General features: G+C 39.3%; 1 protein-coding gene across 2 annotated transcripts in view; it reads right to left on the reverse strand.

Moving 5' to 3' along the window:
* The window catches only part of pcdh11 (protocadherin 11), a 124,751-nt gene that overhangs the window by 68,000 nt on the left and 41,416 nt on the right, over positions 1-15,335 (reverse strand). Inside the window, exon 4 of one of the 2 annotated variants that reach the window (XM_034883513.1) lies at positions 1,850-1,909. The exons of the other annotated variant lie outside the window; for it this stretch is intronic. Coding sequence (XP_034739404.1) covers positions 1,850-1,909 — 60 coding nt within the window. The remainder of the gene's footprint in view (positions 1-1,849; positions 1,910-15,335) is intronic. 2 annotated transcript variants of the gene reach the window in all.

A 15,335-nucleotide genomic window follows, 5' to 3' on the forward strand; every position in this document is an offset into this window, starting at 1 on the left:
CTTTATCTTCTCGCAAGCTAGAGGAGACAATTTAAAAAAAATCAAGGAGGGAAAAAAGGAAAGGAGAGAGAGAGAGGGAAGAAAGCAGCAAGCTGCTTGGCGGTAGAATAAGAGAGTTTGCGGTGGACTGACAATGCTCTCTATGTGAGTTATAATTGTAGTTTAACAATGTGTGGACCTCTGGGATTTTCAGTATGCAATATATGGCCTTTAGAATAGGATTGCTATGGAAACCAAAGGGCCTGAACGACCTGCAGTGCCCACCCACTCGGACAGCCGTTAATCATCTTCCCTCAGATTCTGGCACTGGAGAATTTGGCCAATGTGTCAAGAAGCAATTATATATACTTAGTGATCGGGCACCCCATCTCCTCCCTCCCCTGTCTTTCCTCGCTCTCACAGTATTAATATAATCATAGAGCAGTCAGTTTAAAAGCCCTCTGTTCATTTCAGTATCTGTCTGGGGATGCACACAATGCAGATGAAGAGAAGTGTAAAAAGACAGAGGATATTCTATTCTAAGAGCCATTATAATCAGAATATTCTTTTCATATAAATCATATCCATCCATTTACTCGTTTTACCAGCCTCCTGAGCTGACTGACATACTAAATTAGCCCAGCTGGCCCATTGCATTCGCTGCACATATTGGGTTGGTGCGGATCATGGAGACTAATGTGAGCTGAGTAGAGGGAGATTATGTTCGGCTGCTAACAGCTAAAACGTGAATAACACAATCCACAAACCCACGGTGTTCCCCTGTTACATCACCCCTGATCAGCTGTGTGAAAATGGAAAGAGAGCAAGGGAGAATGAGAAGAAAAATGTGGTAGACAGAAATAACAGGACATAGACATAGACATTCTCGAGAGGTATAGAAAGAGAGGTGTCCCCATTAAAACTTCTGAAACATACCATCCTATTCCAAACTATGTCATTTCTCATCGAGAGCAATGGAAATCTAAAAAGTACAGGTCCTAAGTGAAGGACATGCTGTGTTGGTTTGCATTGACAGACTTCCAAACAAAAGTTGATTGCCGTCTCTCTGATTTCCCAATGACAGACACAGGGGGAGGCGTATCGTATTTTATTATTATTCACCGAACTACCACCGTCTGCAGTTTTCAATGCCACCAAAGTCCTTTTAGACAGCCAGCTGTGCATTAGTGATGTAGAAGAGTGTTAAGCTTTGAACAGTTGATGACAGGTTGTCAGACAGCATCCCTCCATTGCCCTCCTTCTACCAAGGTCCACTCTTGAAACAAGTCACTCTCCTCCATACTGGCCATTCATCCAGAAAAGGACCCAGGCATTTTTGGCACATTCGGTGCTAAGTGAACTGAAATTGTGTGAATTTCACTACATAACACATTATCACATTTGCAAGAGGCATGCACCAGGAGCATGAACTGAAGAAGAAAGTTACTTTAGTGTGTGGGGATAACTTGAGACCATCAGAGCGAAGTGAAGACTTTGACTGTGCATGTATTGGACTAATTAGCATTGAATAAATCTGCCCTTCTCAGCCCATGTTGAATAAATGTTGAATCATGCAGAAAAAGAAATAGCAGAAACCAAAAAAAGATTTTTTTTAAACATTGTTTTTTTACTAATATAACAAATTAATTTGCAATTATTTTTATTCAGACTATTGCGAGGCATATGGTGAATAGAATATAAAATTTGAAAACAGGAGAAGGGTCTTGACATTATATAAAGCTAATGTACAAATTTGAGATGTAAATAAGCACACAAACAAAACCCAATAAGAAAATTAAATGCTTAACATGTCTGCAATAATTTCAAATAATGTTGTTTGTCCCCTGCCTGAAAACAAACTGGAGCTTACCTTATGAGGACAAATGGGGGGCGGTGAGTTAAATGAGATCTCCGGTGTCTGGCCCAGGTTCTACAAGAAAAACACATTTTCAGGGACACGTTTTTAGTGGAGGGAATCTCATTTGCAAATTTTCAGAGACAGAAGTTGCAGCTTATTTTCTAGTCCTTTCCATTAGCATGTTTGCATTATATTTCAGAGGGGTTTGGCGACTCTCAATCAACAAGCATGCAGTTCTTTGTCGCCCACTAATCCAAGACCACAGCTTTTGTTGACAGTCATATTTTAAATCTTTATCTTGACAATATCATCTTATCGCCATGTGAGTGGGTATAGTGAGTATAGTGATGTGTTTTGTTTTCCAGTTCCCCCTTCCTTCTATCCTCTCCACAAGGATTATAAATCCTTCTTTGTCAGAAGATTTCACTGAACATATGTTCAGATTTTTGCATACACGCCTGAATGCGTTTTTTGAGGTTAAATGATTATCACATTGTTAATACACCAATACATCACTCAGATACAAGAAAACACCATTAAAAAGCAGACACAAGGTAAGTCAACAAGCCAACAACAGATGGTCCCGCCGCTTGTGATTATGCAAAGATACAAAGTATTTGCATACTCACAATGCCATCATAAAAAAAAGAATCAAGAAGCCATTTTGAGGCTGACCTCAGTCAGAAATAAAAAAAGAAATTTGTGAGGCACACCCAGCAGGGAAGTGGATGGGCTCTGCAAACTTCTTTGGGGATCTACCAAGTGCCTACCTCCTGGGGAGGCCTTGTTGATTTCTAAGCAGGTGCTTTCAGTTATGCTCTCATATCCAATTATGTGCCTGTGGTATGTCTGATGCTCCCTGACACTATTAATGGGTGCCTTATGGTGTCACCAGGACAGATGAGACACTCAACTCTCCAGATTCTCAACATCTATATTTCATTACAACATAGAAGGAAAACACCTAACTGGCCAAGGCAACTGAGAGAGAGAAAAAAACTGCCAGGCTTCTACGGCAGCATAAATACTCCATCATGAAATAAAAATGAATAAATGGGCATTGCTGGGATGATCGAATTAGTAGACAGAATGTTTCCCTCCGGATTGAGAAATCTATATAACTATATCTTAATTGATTTGACAAATAAACATGAGTTGTTTTCTTGGGAAGAAGATGGAATAAATGGAATTTGCTTTTGAGATAAAGATGGTTTTCCAATGGGGGAAACAGAATGACCTTCATTCCAGGCAATGACTCCAAAATTGGGATTTACATATTCTATATTGCTGAATAGATACTGTAGATAACAAACTGAAGTCAGTCCAATTTATAATGAAACAAACTACAGCTTTTACAATTTGCAGATGATTCAGCTCTGTACCGATACTGACGGTTAATCAACTCTAACAATACTGAAGATAGAAAGCTTAGATAAAACTCACACCAAACATTTCCAATTCAATGCCCAGTCACTCTAGAATAGTAGGTCAACATCTTCTGTGTAATCACTCTACAAAATAAGAACCGCAATATGCACAATGAACTGAGCAGAATATTTTGAGATTTATTTGAAGTCTGTTTAAAATTGCAACAAAACAACCCCAATTTATACCCCATCTTCATCAACCACTTTGATTTGAAAGCGCAAATGATGAAGATAAAGTGACATTCAAAAATACAAAAATTATATTCTCAAAACCTTGCTAGGATTCAGTGATTTATTTCACAAAAATAAAGGACCCCGTTAAAGCTTGATACCAACCATAGATAATCTAAATCCTTTTATCTTTCTTGGACACACATGTGAACACAAAGCAAGTTTTTTTCCCCCATTACAATCTCCTTTTATTTTTTTAGCAGATCAAAACACACTTTTCATTTACAGCATGTTCCTTTGTCACACAGCTCCAGTGTAAGGCACACATGTAAAAGGTAATGTTTCATCAGTGCGGAAAGCATGAAGCTATGTGAGCAATAACTCATGTTCCTTGTATTTGTTTTTACAGGAAACACAAATGTGATGATCAGGAAATATATCAGGAGATAATTCATAAATAGAAAAGGAATGGAAGGGAAAAAAGTACTGTAATCTTTCAACTCACCTTTGCTCTGGAACATTTTGCATCTGATAGGGAAACACTATTGACAAGCTTGGTAACAGAGGGCCTTAGATTACACCATATATTGATGTTCTTGTCTTTTCAGAGCGCTTGGGGTGGTTATTGTAATTTGATGAGGCCCAGAGAGCACACTGCTATGATATACAACAACATTTATTTTCTGAGTATATGGAAAGATAACAGAAACAGGATGTTTCTTTGTCTGATTTCTTGGAGACATGCTAATTTAGTAAGGATCTTTGCTGAGGTTGGTTTTCCTTTAGCATAATTCCTACCATCACTCGAGAACCATTATAACCTACAAATTGCCCATGTCTTATGGACTATGTACTGCATAATACATATTTAGGTGAACATTGAGTGCAATGCAGAAAAACCAAGAAGAAACTTAAGCTTGCTTAAAATGAATATTAGTCAAACGCTGCGTAACTTCCTCCTTTGTTTCTATTTGCCAGATGTAGTAGTAGTCTGGTCACATTCAACAAGCCAACTTCCCTTACAAGCCCCATGAAAAAAACAAGAACACTATTCAGTGCTGAGTGGACAGGGACTTGTGGCACATTTGTGTTTCTAGCCCCATCAGCTCAGCCTCCATTCTCCACACACAGAAGTAGGCTTTATACTGTTGACTTTCCCGGCTCCCTCAAAAGTGCCATGCTACATTTAGTAAACTGCATTTCCAGTGGCTAGTTACTGCGTTTCTAGCTCTGTCTGCCAACAGAACATTGTTTCCCCCCTCTCCCCAATAAAATATAGTTATTTCACTAGGATTAAAGGAGCAATGTAGTTCAAGGATTATCAAATGCCTTTGATCATGTGACTGCCATGGTTTTGATCTGCAGCACACAGCGCCAAATATATTCTCTTTTTCTTGCCTTCTGTCTCAGTCCCTCTCCATGGATTTCCCTTTGCTTGATGGTTCTCTGCAGTGTGAGAAGACCTCTTGACAGGCAGTGAAAGAAGAGGGTGTAACAAGCGTAAAAGACAAGTGAGATAAGATAAACAAGATAAAGCTGCATTGTGTTGAAGTTTGATTATCATGTTTATGTTATATAAGAAGAATAAGATGCGTATTTATTTGAGCATGAAAAAATGTTTATGGAATCCTGTATAGCTTTCTTCAGTATGTTAAACCACTCATATAGTTAAGATTTCCACCCACCCTATTTTTAAGGCAATGACATGTGTTTTTGACTATAGAGCAATAGATTATGTGTATGTGCCTTTGAAACCAGAAGCAAGGTTTCAGATGCCCCAATCCCCTACCCCCTGCTGCACCCCGCTGCTATTCATTAGCAATTTCTGAGCCTTGGGCTATTTTGCACTGTTTCAATCCCTGCATTATTATTATTTAGTGGCTGACTTGGACATGCAATCAAAGGGACACGCAATATGTTCAACACTTGTATTGCAAAGCAATGCCTTTACCATGATGCCCAAACTAAAACCCTGTAATTGTGAGCCAGGGATTCGGTGGCTCAAATTTAGTCAACATACTTCTGAAAATGTTCTTTATCCTCATTGTACGATCACCCCATATTAATGTCATTGCCAAGTAAAAAACAAGACATATTAAAACAATTATTTTGATATGCCTTTAAGCAACACAACGTTTTGACGTGAATGGCACTCGAACCTTGAATGATTTTGAGGTGTGGTTTCAGGCAAAAAAAGCCCATCAAAAAATGATTGAATATCATTTTAATAGGTAAAAACCCTACAAGGCTTTCATACTGTCTACCTGCCATGTTATTAGATAGACAATGTCAGTCAAGCTAAGCAACACAGAAACAACATACAGACAGGCTGACAAGACACAAGTACGCTGCCTTCCATTTTCAGCTTGGCATATTTATCTAGTCTTCCATGTGAGCTTAGTGCAGTTCTATGCATATGCATACAGAATGATGAAGGTTCAGAAACTAGTGCCTGAAGGAAGCTGAACATATAGCACAAAAACATTGAAATTGTGCCAGGCCTCATTTGCAAAGCAATTTGACAACAAAAGTAAAATACTCACAACTTCAAACCAAATTCTAGAGATGCCAAGTGGTCCAGTTCTGCAGTTTGCTCTGCCCGTTTACTCAGAGAGGGTTACATATGGTGTCTTGTGTGTGTGCTTTTGACAAGGCTTATTTGCAGACCTAGCATTGCACCAGTGCAATGTCATGATTGCTTTGGCAAGGGAAGAGGGCCTAATTTACATGGGTGGGAGTTCTACAGGCACACAGGAGCCTGCGTTTGACCAAGGTGCCAAGAAGCCTGCAGAAAAACACTATAATTACAACCTGTGAAGCTGCTTTGTTGAGAACAAACTCACTCGTAATACAGCAGGACCAAATGCTAGTAAATCACTCAGTTATCCAAATGGGCATGACTGAAAAATGTGCTAAAATAGTCTGCATAATGGTTGGAAGTCATTGTTAATCATATGTAGTCAATTTTCAAATCATGATTTCATGTATGCATGTATTGAAAGAAAAATGTCCAGAATTTTTTATTCTCCCCAGATAGACTGGAACGCAGTATAACTCCAACATTAATCAATCGGTCCCTATCCACTCCATCACCAGTCTTCATTCATTGGAGTTTATTGGATTTTTTTCCTCAATTGCTATGATGTTGAACAGTCTCTGGTACCATGGATTGTTTTGACAAGTGCAATATTGCTTTGGATTAACAAGAGGATTTTATACCATGTGGGTTTATGATAATCTAAAATATGTCAAGGAAGCTTAATATTGTTTTTACTGCCTTTACAACTGCTACAACTTTGAATTAGGACAGTGAGTTTTCGGAATCCTTATACCTACAGAAAAGGCACAGAGCTGATACTATTTAAATTAAGTAATAGAGTGGCTGTGTACATGCATGCAGGGCATATTTGATGTATCAATTCTGTGCCACAATCATGGAAACTACTCTTTCTAAAGTCAAAGCTCTACGTCAATAGATTAGATCAGAATACATTATACTTTATTCATCCCACGGCAGGGAAATTTCCTTGTTTTAGTATAATACTAAACAAACAGAAAAACATAGATTTAACATAGATTTTCTTTCCTTTTTGAAATAGTGGATTAAGTTAAACATTCTGAATACATAATTCATCAGTGAGAATCATGTTAACATGGTTTTATACTGTCCAAGCAATGTGACTTTTTGCTGAATTATTTCTTTAAATGTCCTGCGTGAGTTACGTACATGTCCCGGTGAATAAGGGGAGAGGGTTCCTTGGATTATATTGGATATAATTACATGTATAAGAAGAATCATAGAAATTGGTAAATATTTCAACACTGTCGGTGTCTTAAACATGAGCTAACAGCCAAAAACACTACAAACTCATTGTCCCTTATTATAGTTTGGAGAGGAGGAGCAGTTTGACACAAATTAAGGCCACAAGACTAGAGAGTGTGTTGAAAATCTTTCTAATCCAGTAATATTTTGGGTGAATTTCTAAGATAAATACTTTGGCATTGTCTTGATGAGAGAGCTTTGCCATATTTAAGTGTCTTTGGGATCCGGATCAATCCACATGGCAGGAGTCAGACTTGTACACTTGACCATGTAATGTGGCATGCTTGTCACAACCCAAAATGCATTTCTCTCTTCAAAGTATATTTCTTGGCCTGCTCTCGTCACTCACTCCCTCTAACCAATTTGTCATTCTAAGCCGAGTCTCTCTGCTGCCAGCGCCTAGATGATAGCAGTGGGTCTCTCTGATCCAGGCAGTGGCTAGGGAGCAGACCAAGTGTTACGCGAGCCACCTTGGGACACCAAGCAGGCGCTTCTGCCGGCTGATGCACTCCTCCACGGCCGAGAGGAACTGGCTTTGCAGATGCTTTCAATTCGACACAGAGTGAAGCTCATCTACTTTGTGCGGACATTTGCTTTGTGTTTAGTGCACTGCATGTTGTGCTTGTTTGTGTATTTTGTGTGCAAGTGTGCATGAGCATACACATGTGTGCATCAGAAAGATTAAGAGAGGTCTGTGTGTATGCATTTGTGCATGACTGAATATAAAGTATCTGTGTATGCATGCATGAGAGTGTGTGAAGCTGCTTTTTTAAAGACACAATTATCCTGAAACAAGGCTGAGCTTTTTTCTGTTTTGGTTCACAATTATGTATAGTATTCACTAAGTTCTGATGACCTACTACTTCTCTGCTGATGTCTTTTAGAAGTCAGTCTAGTCACTATTTTCTTGAGCAGAGCAAGAGGCAACACAACACTCGTTGTCACTTCCTTACTTTCTGTTTTAAACAACCATTAATGCTCCATTGAAATGCTTGGATGCTGCTTGGCTGTGAAAGTAATCAGCAAAGGTCAACTAATTTACTACTGCAGTTCTTCCTCTAGTCGGGTGAGAAGAGTTTTAAGTATATTCAAAATCACATTATGTGAGCATTGTTACTGACTGCTTCTCATGGTCAGGCAAAACTTTATTTTGATAAATGAAAATAAATAACATCTTGTCAAGTTAAATTACCTAGTGCATGTCAGGAATGAGAAACATCTTAGTAGCTTTTGATTTGGGTGATATATAAAATATTTGAGGAAGAAACGGATGTAACACTAGTTGCAAGCAAATTTGGCAAACGTATGCTAATCATCGTCTGTTTGTGAAATTACAGAGAAGCCACTGTGTTGTGATGAGCAGTCTACTCCGCTCTCATCACAAGTGCTCGAAATCCACCTTTCAGACCCCTACGCTTTTTTCTGTTAGAGCCATTTACAACTGTGTTTAGGATTAAACTATGCATGTCTAATGCATTTTCACACGAGTAGACAAATTTATCTTTAGCGCATAGATATTCCCCCACTATTCGGCACACAACAAACATTCTCTGAAATCAGACCCCTTCCTTCGTCTGCATGAGAATTGAAACTTAAAGTAGCTTGTTGAATGATTGGCCCGAGATTTCTCGTAAGACATTGATACCCATCTCACAAAGCAACACCCGCATTTTATCTGTCCGAGCGTGATTCAGTATTTGATTGCTAATGAATCTGGTAGGGTCCAATCAGTTTCCCTTGTATGAGCGCAGTTAAAATGTGTGTGACTGCTCCTTGAGCACTGATGGCAGAGGCATGGGCGATTAAGGCCAGAGCCCCAATCAAACCAGCTGTGTGCCATTCCCCCCATGGTACTGGTTGTGCCAGGCATGTGTTACACACTACTAGCAGGCAGAGACGCCTCGACCAAACCCCCAGTCTGGGGAGTTACGGCCACACATGAACAGGACATGTAGGCAGATTGGGGTTTAAACTATACAAACATTTTTTCAGAGACAGAGCTGCTATGCAAACAGGAACAGCAGTGGGCTGCTGAAGCCCATTGCAAAAGGCAGGGGGTAAGACAGTGGGTAGCTAAAATTACGGATTCCTGAGAAAAATAATGCATTTTACCGAAACTCAGACAAGCAATCCGGGTTAGATTGATACCATTTTTAAAAGTGACAATTTCTTTTCAATTTCTGACCATTCCAGTAAGCTAGCCTTTGCGCTGAAATATAATGATTATAAAAAACTCTAGAAAAAGCTCATTTAAACACAAATCAAGTTAACCAAGGGCAAAGAAAAATTTGAATCAAGTAAAAAACATCTAAACATTACAAACAAGAAAAAATGGTTTTTAAATTCCATTTTACCATCTCGTATTTAAGAAACATTAGTAATGGAGCCATCATTGCGGTGATAAGAGAATGTCTGCTTTTTTGAATACACTATTTTTACAAGACCCACACTTTTTGAAACGTAATTTTAAAAGAAATATAACATTATAGTCACACTATAGATATACATTGATATCTAACAAAGAATACAGTTCATACCAGTCTCTTAGTTATTATACTAAAAGCCCAACCAAGACTGAACCTCACATTCCCAGCACTGACTTCCCATTTTATCAATGCTGACAAACATTTAGCTACCTCACTAGCTTCCTTCTTTCTTTTTAAAGAAATCACCATACAATTATACAGTACACACACATACGCCAATGTTAACACATACGACAAATGTGTTAACAATTTACAACAATAATTCTTCAACAAATGGTACACTTGCCAGTGTTTTTCTTATTTTTTTTAGATTTTTATAAAGGCAAATTGCTATAGTTGACTGTTGCAGGAGCCGCTTCTAAAAACGCTTTGATTGGGCGCTCAGAGAGCTTAGTTGGTAGAGCAGGCCTCCACATATAGAGGTTTTCTCCTCAACGCAGCTGGCCCCGATTTGAATCCGGCCTGTGGCCCTTTGCTGCATGGCGTTCCCCCTCTCTCTCCCCTTTCATGTCTTCATCTTTCAAATAAAGGCCTAAAATGCCCAAAATATGATCTAAAAAACACTTTGATTTATTTTGGAACTCTCTTGCAGGTACGCTCCCACACAGTGGTGTGAAAGCAGCTTTAGATTTAATATAGCAAGGGTTTTTGAATTCAAAAATTTGTGTTTTTTTACCATCAGCGTGGTCCAACACAATTATAACACAACTTGGCTATGGAAATCTTGTAAGAGAAATAAATTCAAACTGCAGTCATTTAGAAATACTGTCTTAAAGACGTGGTCAATAACTAGTGTTGCACAGGGATCAATCAGTAACCAGTAGCCTTTCAGGCTGCCCTGTCAATCCCTACATGGTTCCACAACAACAACTGTGATGTTATGATCATGAATGGAATTGCAAATCTGTTTTTTCTTTCTGTTTCAGCTGGACATATTGCACATGAATTATTCAAATCTACAGTGTCAAAAAAAGAAAAAAAAAGAAGGTTTTACACACGGTAGATGTTCTTGTTCTGCAGTCCAAAAACAATTGTGGTCTGGCTTCCACCCTGTTTCCTCAACACAAACCACTTCCTCTGAATGACAGGCCAAACAATCAGTCAGCTATCAAACGAAGGCCCACACAAGGTCTTCTAAACACCTATTAGAGCTATCGATGGCAGAGGCAGAGGTTATGACCATGGAATGGGGCGGATATTTGTGTCTCTCAGTCCGCATTACCAGCATCTTTAGAAAAAGCTTTTATAGATTTGGACAGAGGAGGAAGGCTTTATCAGCATCAACACAGAGAAACACATTAAGGGATCAGAACCACAAAGGTCAATTGTGGCTCTGTGCAGTGCGTTGTTATAGTGTCCTCTCTGTTTGCACAGAAGCCAAGTGACATGTGAAATATGTATGTAATTATGCCAATTTTGTGTACATTTTAGAAGTTTAAAGTTCCCGTTATAAAACACAGAAACTGAATATTATTTTTTCTAATTAATATACAGTGTGTAAACGTTTATACATATTCCTCTTTTCTGTGAGATACAGGGACATTGCTCTGTATTCGCTGTCTTTTATCATAACAACATGATAATAAGTGCTGATATACTGTATACTGTAAAATAAAAAAAATGTCAGAAAGCTTTTTGGCAACCAGCTTGCAACTTCCTGATTTCATTTATCTGCCATCTGTGAACTCATATGTGACACAACAATATAAAATCTGAGCCCAAATGCAGTTTTCTCATTTTAATACATTCTTTAGAAAACTGTTACTGAAACTGTATCTTAACTCTGCTGCCAAACATCATTCTTTTTCAAACCTCAATTCTATGACATGCTGTCATTAACACAACACATTGCTCATGTTCAGAATCTGTGTTACTGTGTTGTGATTCATTTATTTTGCAGGGCAACACTCACTGGGTGAGACAAATCCTTAATCCCTCACAAGATAGTAATAATAATAATAATAATGTAATCCTTATTCCCAGATGGAACCGTTTTCTAAAAAAGACCCTGCAGAGGTTCTATTCAAGAAGAAGAGCAATGGGATGTTATTTAAAATACACAGCAATTAAAAAAGACACACTGCCCAATCCTACCCGCCGTGCTAATCCTCTCTGATACAGATGTAGCTATTGCAGTACAAAAACTTTCTAATTTTACTTTATCTATTGTGTATCAGGTTATAATATTGCACTCTTACTCCATCCCCAAGTGTATTTCTTCAGAAAAATGTATTATTTTCAGCTGCCAGTAGGTGCAACTAGTAATCTGACTGCTTGCCATTGAAGAAGCACAAAAAAACAAACAAGTTTACAACATGTTAGGGAAAATGGAAAAAAGTATGGCTGCAACAGCTGCTGCAGTGCTACTGAAAAATAAATGTAGCACAGATGAAAGATGATGAATGCCTTTTAACTCCTGGACTTCACAAGAGTCTAAGAACACACACATGCACAGGCGTTCAGACAGACAAACGCATCAACAAATGCAAAATGCGGGCAAACATACGACTGAAGACATGCTGCTTAATGTTTTCCTTTCTTATGCAAAAGACAACCAATGTGAGGAACAGATGGAATCGTTTCTAACCATGAAAATCGTTCATCGCCACAATTAATGATGGTGAATAATCCTAATGACTGCTACACCGTGTTTGTGATTGCCATCTTGCTATCTGCATACAGGCTGGTGGAAAATGTTAATTGTTGTAATAATCTTTAAAACAGAGAGACATATAGATGAGCAAAAGCACATGATGTATGAGGCATGTCAAGATTCTTTTTTCATTACAAGTCTATATTTAATTTATGTATTTTAAATTATTTAGATTTCTTTCTCTTTCATTTTCTGGCTTTATTTCCATTTTCTATTTATTTCTGCCTTTCATTCTCCTCTTTCTTTCTTTTTGAAAGGCAGTCTCTCAAAATCCAATACAGTTTCTCTCAGCATGAGGCAGCTTCAAAGCCCTGCTCTGTGTTCAAGCCCGTCGATCCTCTCACCCACCTCCTGGTTGTTTAAGAGAGCAAAAGCACAGCAGTGCAGTTTCTTAAACACACAGATTCACCCCAGCACCAACAGAGGGACTGCTGTTTGGCAAAAGAGCCTCTCTCTCTGTATTTCTCTCTCTCTCTCTCTCTCTCTCTCTCTCTCCCACTATCTCTCCTCACCTTGGACTCTGACACTCTCCCCCACCTCATTACCCACCCTCCTCCATAGACCTCATTATACCCACATACACCTCTCTCTCCACCCCTCTCTCTCATACAATTTATCTTCAGTTGCCTCTTTCACACTCACTCCAACTGTCAGTTACCTCACCCTCTCCATTCCTCTACTATCATTTACCTTTTTTCATCCCCGGCTACTTCAGCTGTCCTTGCTCTTCACCTGGCACTCCATCCCAGTGTCCCGTGCCTCCCTTCTATCTTTGCTACAACTCAATCCCTATCGCCGCCTCTGCTCTGCTTTTCGCCTCTCTGTCGATGTAAAGTGATTGATGCCAAGCCTGGGCTCCGGGCCATTCCTCCTACCACACACGCAGGGACATCACACTGAACCCGGAGGGTATGCTCGGAAAGAGAGTTTAAGTGGAGGGTTTCTATTGAAGGTTTGGCGAACATGCCGTGCCCACCCATGTCTGAGGGAAGGCCGGCCTGGGAGGCCCCTTGGTGGGGAGCACGAATTGGTACACTGGAGTGCTCATTACGGCACTGTAGGGACTGTCCTGCGGGGCATCCTCTGTGTGGCTGTGGAGCTCATTACGGCAGCCAGCCACGGAGCTTGAAGCACCCAGAGGCAGCAGGGCTCGTTGCAGAGATAAGAAAGGGGAGGGCTGCCCAGATTACCCTTAATCAGAGGCACCTGTAGACAGCCTGTGCATTCCTCCTCAGTGCCTTCCTTTGAGCCCCAACCCCTCCCAACGCGTACGCACACCCTGCCTTGCTGCTGTAATTATTGCAATTGCTCCACTTCACTGTCATTCCTGAGCACCAAGTTGCACAGCTTGCCTTCTAATGAGAAACCCAAGCTATGATCCAGAGGTGCTATTTATTTATTTAATTATTTATTTAACACAGCATGTACAATGTCAATTATTTAAATTAGTGTGATTTTAGCACGCAGTGCTCTGCAAAGCTCTCCCTACTGTGCGCTATCTGCATTTGACTCACATCCCTCTGCATCCACCTTAATGTGGTGGATGGAGAGTTAATTCAGTTTTAATGCGACATGTGCACCAAATTGAAGAGCTATGATTCAAATCGGCTGTTATTGAAATTGGAGGCGACACATATACTTGGATTACATAAACATCTGCAGTATCTAGTGAAATGAAAAGGTAAATGGTTCAGACGGTACCCAAAACAATACATGATGTGTGAATGGATTAGCAACGCCTGTTTCAATATCATTCAGATGCAATCACGGTTTAGCTGCTTAAATGAGTTGTATTGGCGCTGAGGTAGTCAGATTTCAGCACTTTGAACTGACAGAAGGCCAACTGCTTCAAATTACATCATTTCAGTATTTAGGTCAGCAGGAACTGTGGAAATCAAATTTTGGAAGTGATCATTTAATTCACCCAGTACATCCTTTTTCCACTACCATAACCTGAAGTGAAACCAGTTCTCCAGAAACTTGTACCTGCATATTTGCATAATGAGAACTGTTACTGTCAAAATGGCAAATGTCTATTTCTGAGGATGACACAACAAACAAGTGTTGACTTTGATGTGAGTTAGAGGGTGCAAGCTGAAGTCTGTTTTAAGTGCTGAGAAGGTGTACAGTAGGGATTAATAAAAACAAGAATGATGTGATGTGTATGACTGAACCACTTTTGTTATTCTCTCCTTCCTTGCACACCTTCCTTCAGGTACTGAGAGGTTCTTTGAAACCAACTGTCAAGCTGTTGTCTGTGCAGGCAGCATACAAAGAGTTCATCCAAAACCTGCACTTTACTTTTTTAAGCGCTTGAATGGATGTGTGGTTTGGCTTTTCTTATCACACTGTTAGTGATATGTTCAAGACAACATCAACCAACATTTATCGGTGTTGTCTAATTCTAAACAAATACAATATCAACCACTACGCTCAGTGTGATTAGTTGTATAATGTATATTATACAACATCTAGACCTACAGTAAGCCATAATCACACTACAGGCAAACTTAAGACTTATTATTTGAATACTAAATTGTTACTCCTCTGGCAAATTACATTATTTATTGTAATTTAATGTGTGTTAAGAATTATAAAACCAAAAAAGCATGAACATTTAAACTCCTTAGCAGCTAAATCTCCCCACCCACATCCCTCTATCATGTCACCCACCAGATTCAGCCTCAATTAAATGAATACGCCCACTTATGAACTGGTTTGATGAATTTTTGGTTTCAACGTTTTCATTTTGAGCAATTTATTTTGTCTTTTCATTTTTGTTTCACTGTTTTGAGCCTCTGTTGGTGCAGTATTGTGGTTCACAAAGCTCTAACCAACCCTGCATTTTTAATGCAAACAATGCAAATACAGTGGGTACGGAAAGTATTCAGACCCCTTTAAATTTTTCACTCTTTGTTTCATTGCAGCCTTTTTCCAA

The sequence above is a fragment of the Etheostoma cragini genome, chromosome 10 (genome assembly GCF_013103735.1).
Source record: "Etheostoma cragini isolate CJK2018 chromosome 10, CSU_Ecrag_1.0, whole genome shotgun sequence".
In the NCBI taxonomy this organism is placed as follows: domain Eukaryota; kingdom Metazoa; phylum Chordata; class Actinopteri; order Perciformes; family Percidae; genus Etheostoma; species Etheostoma cragini.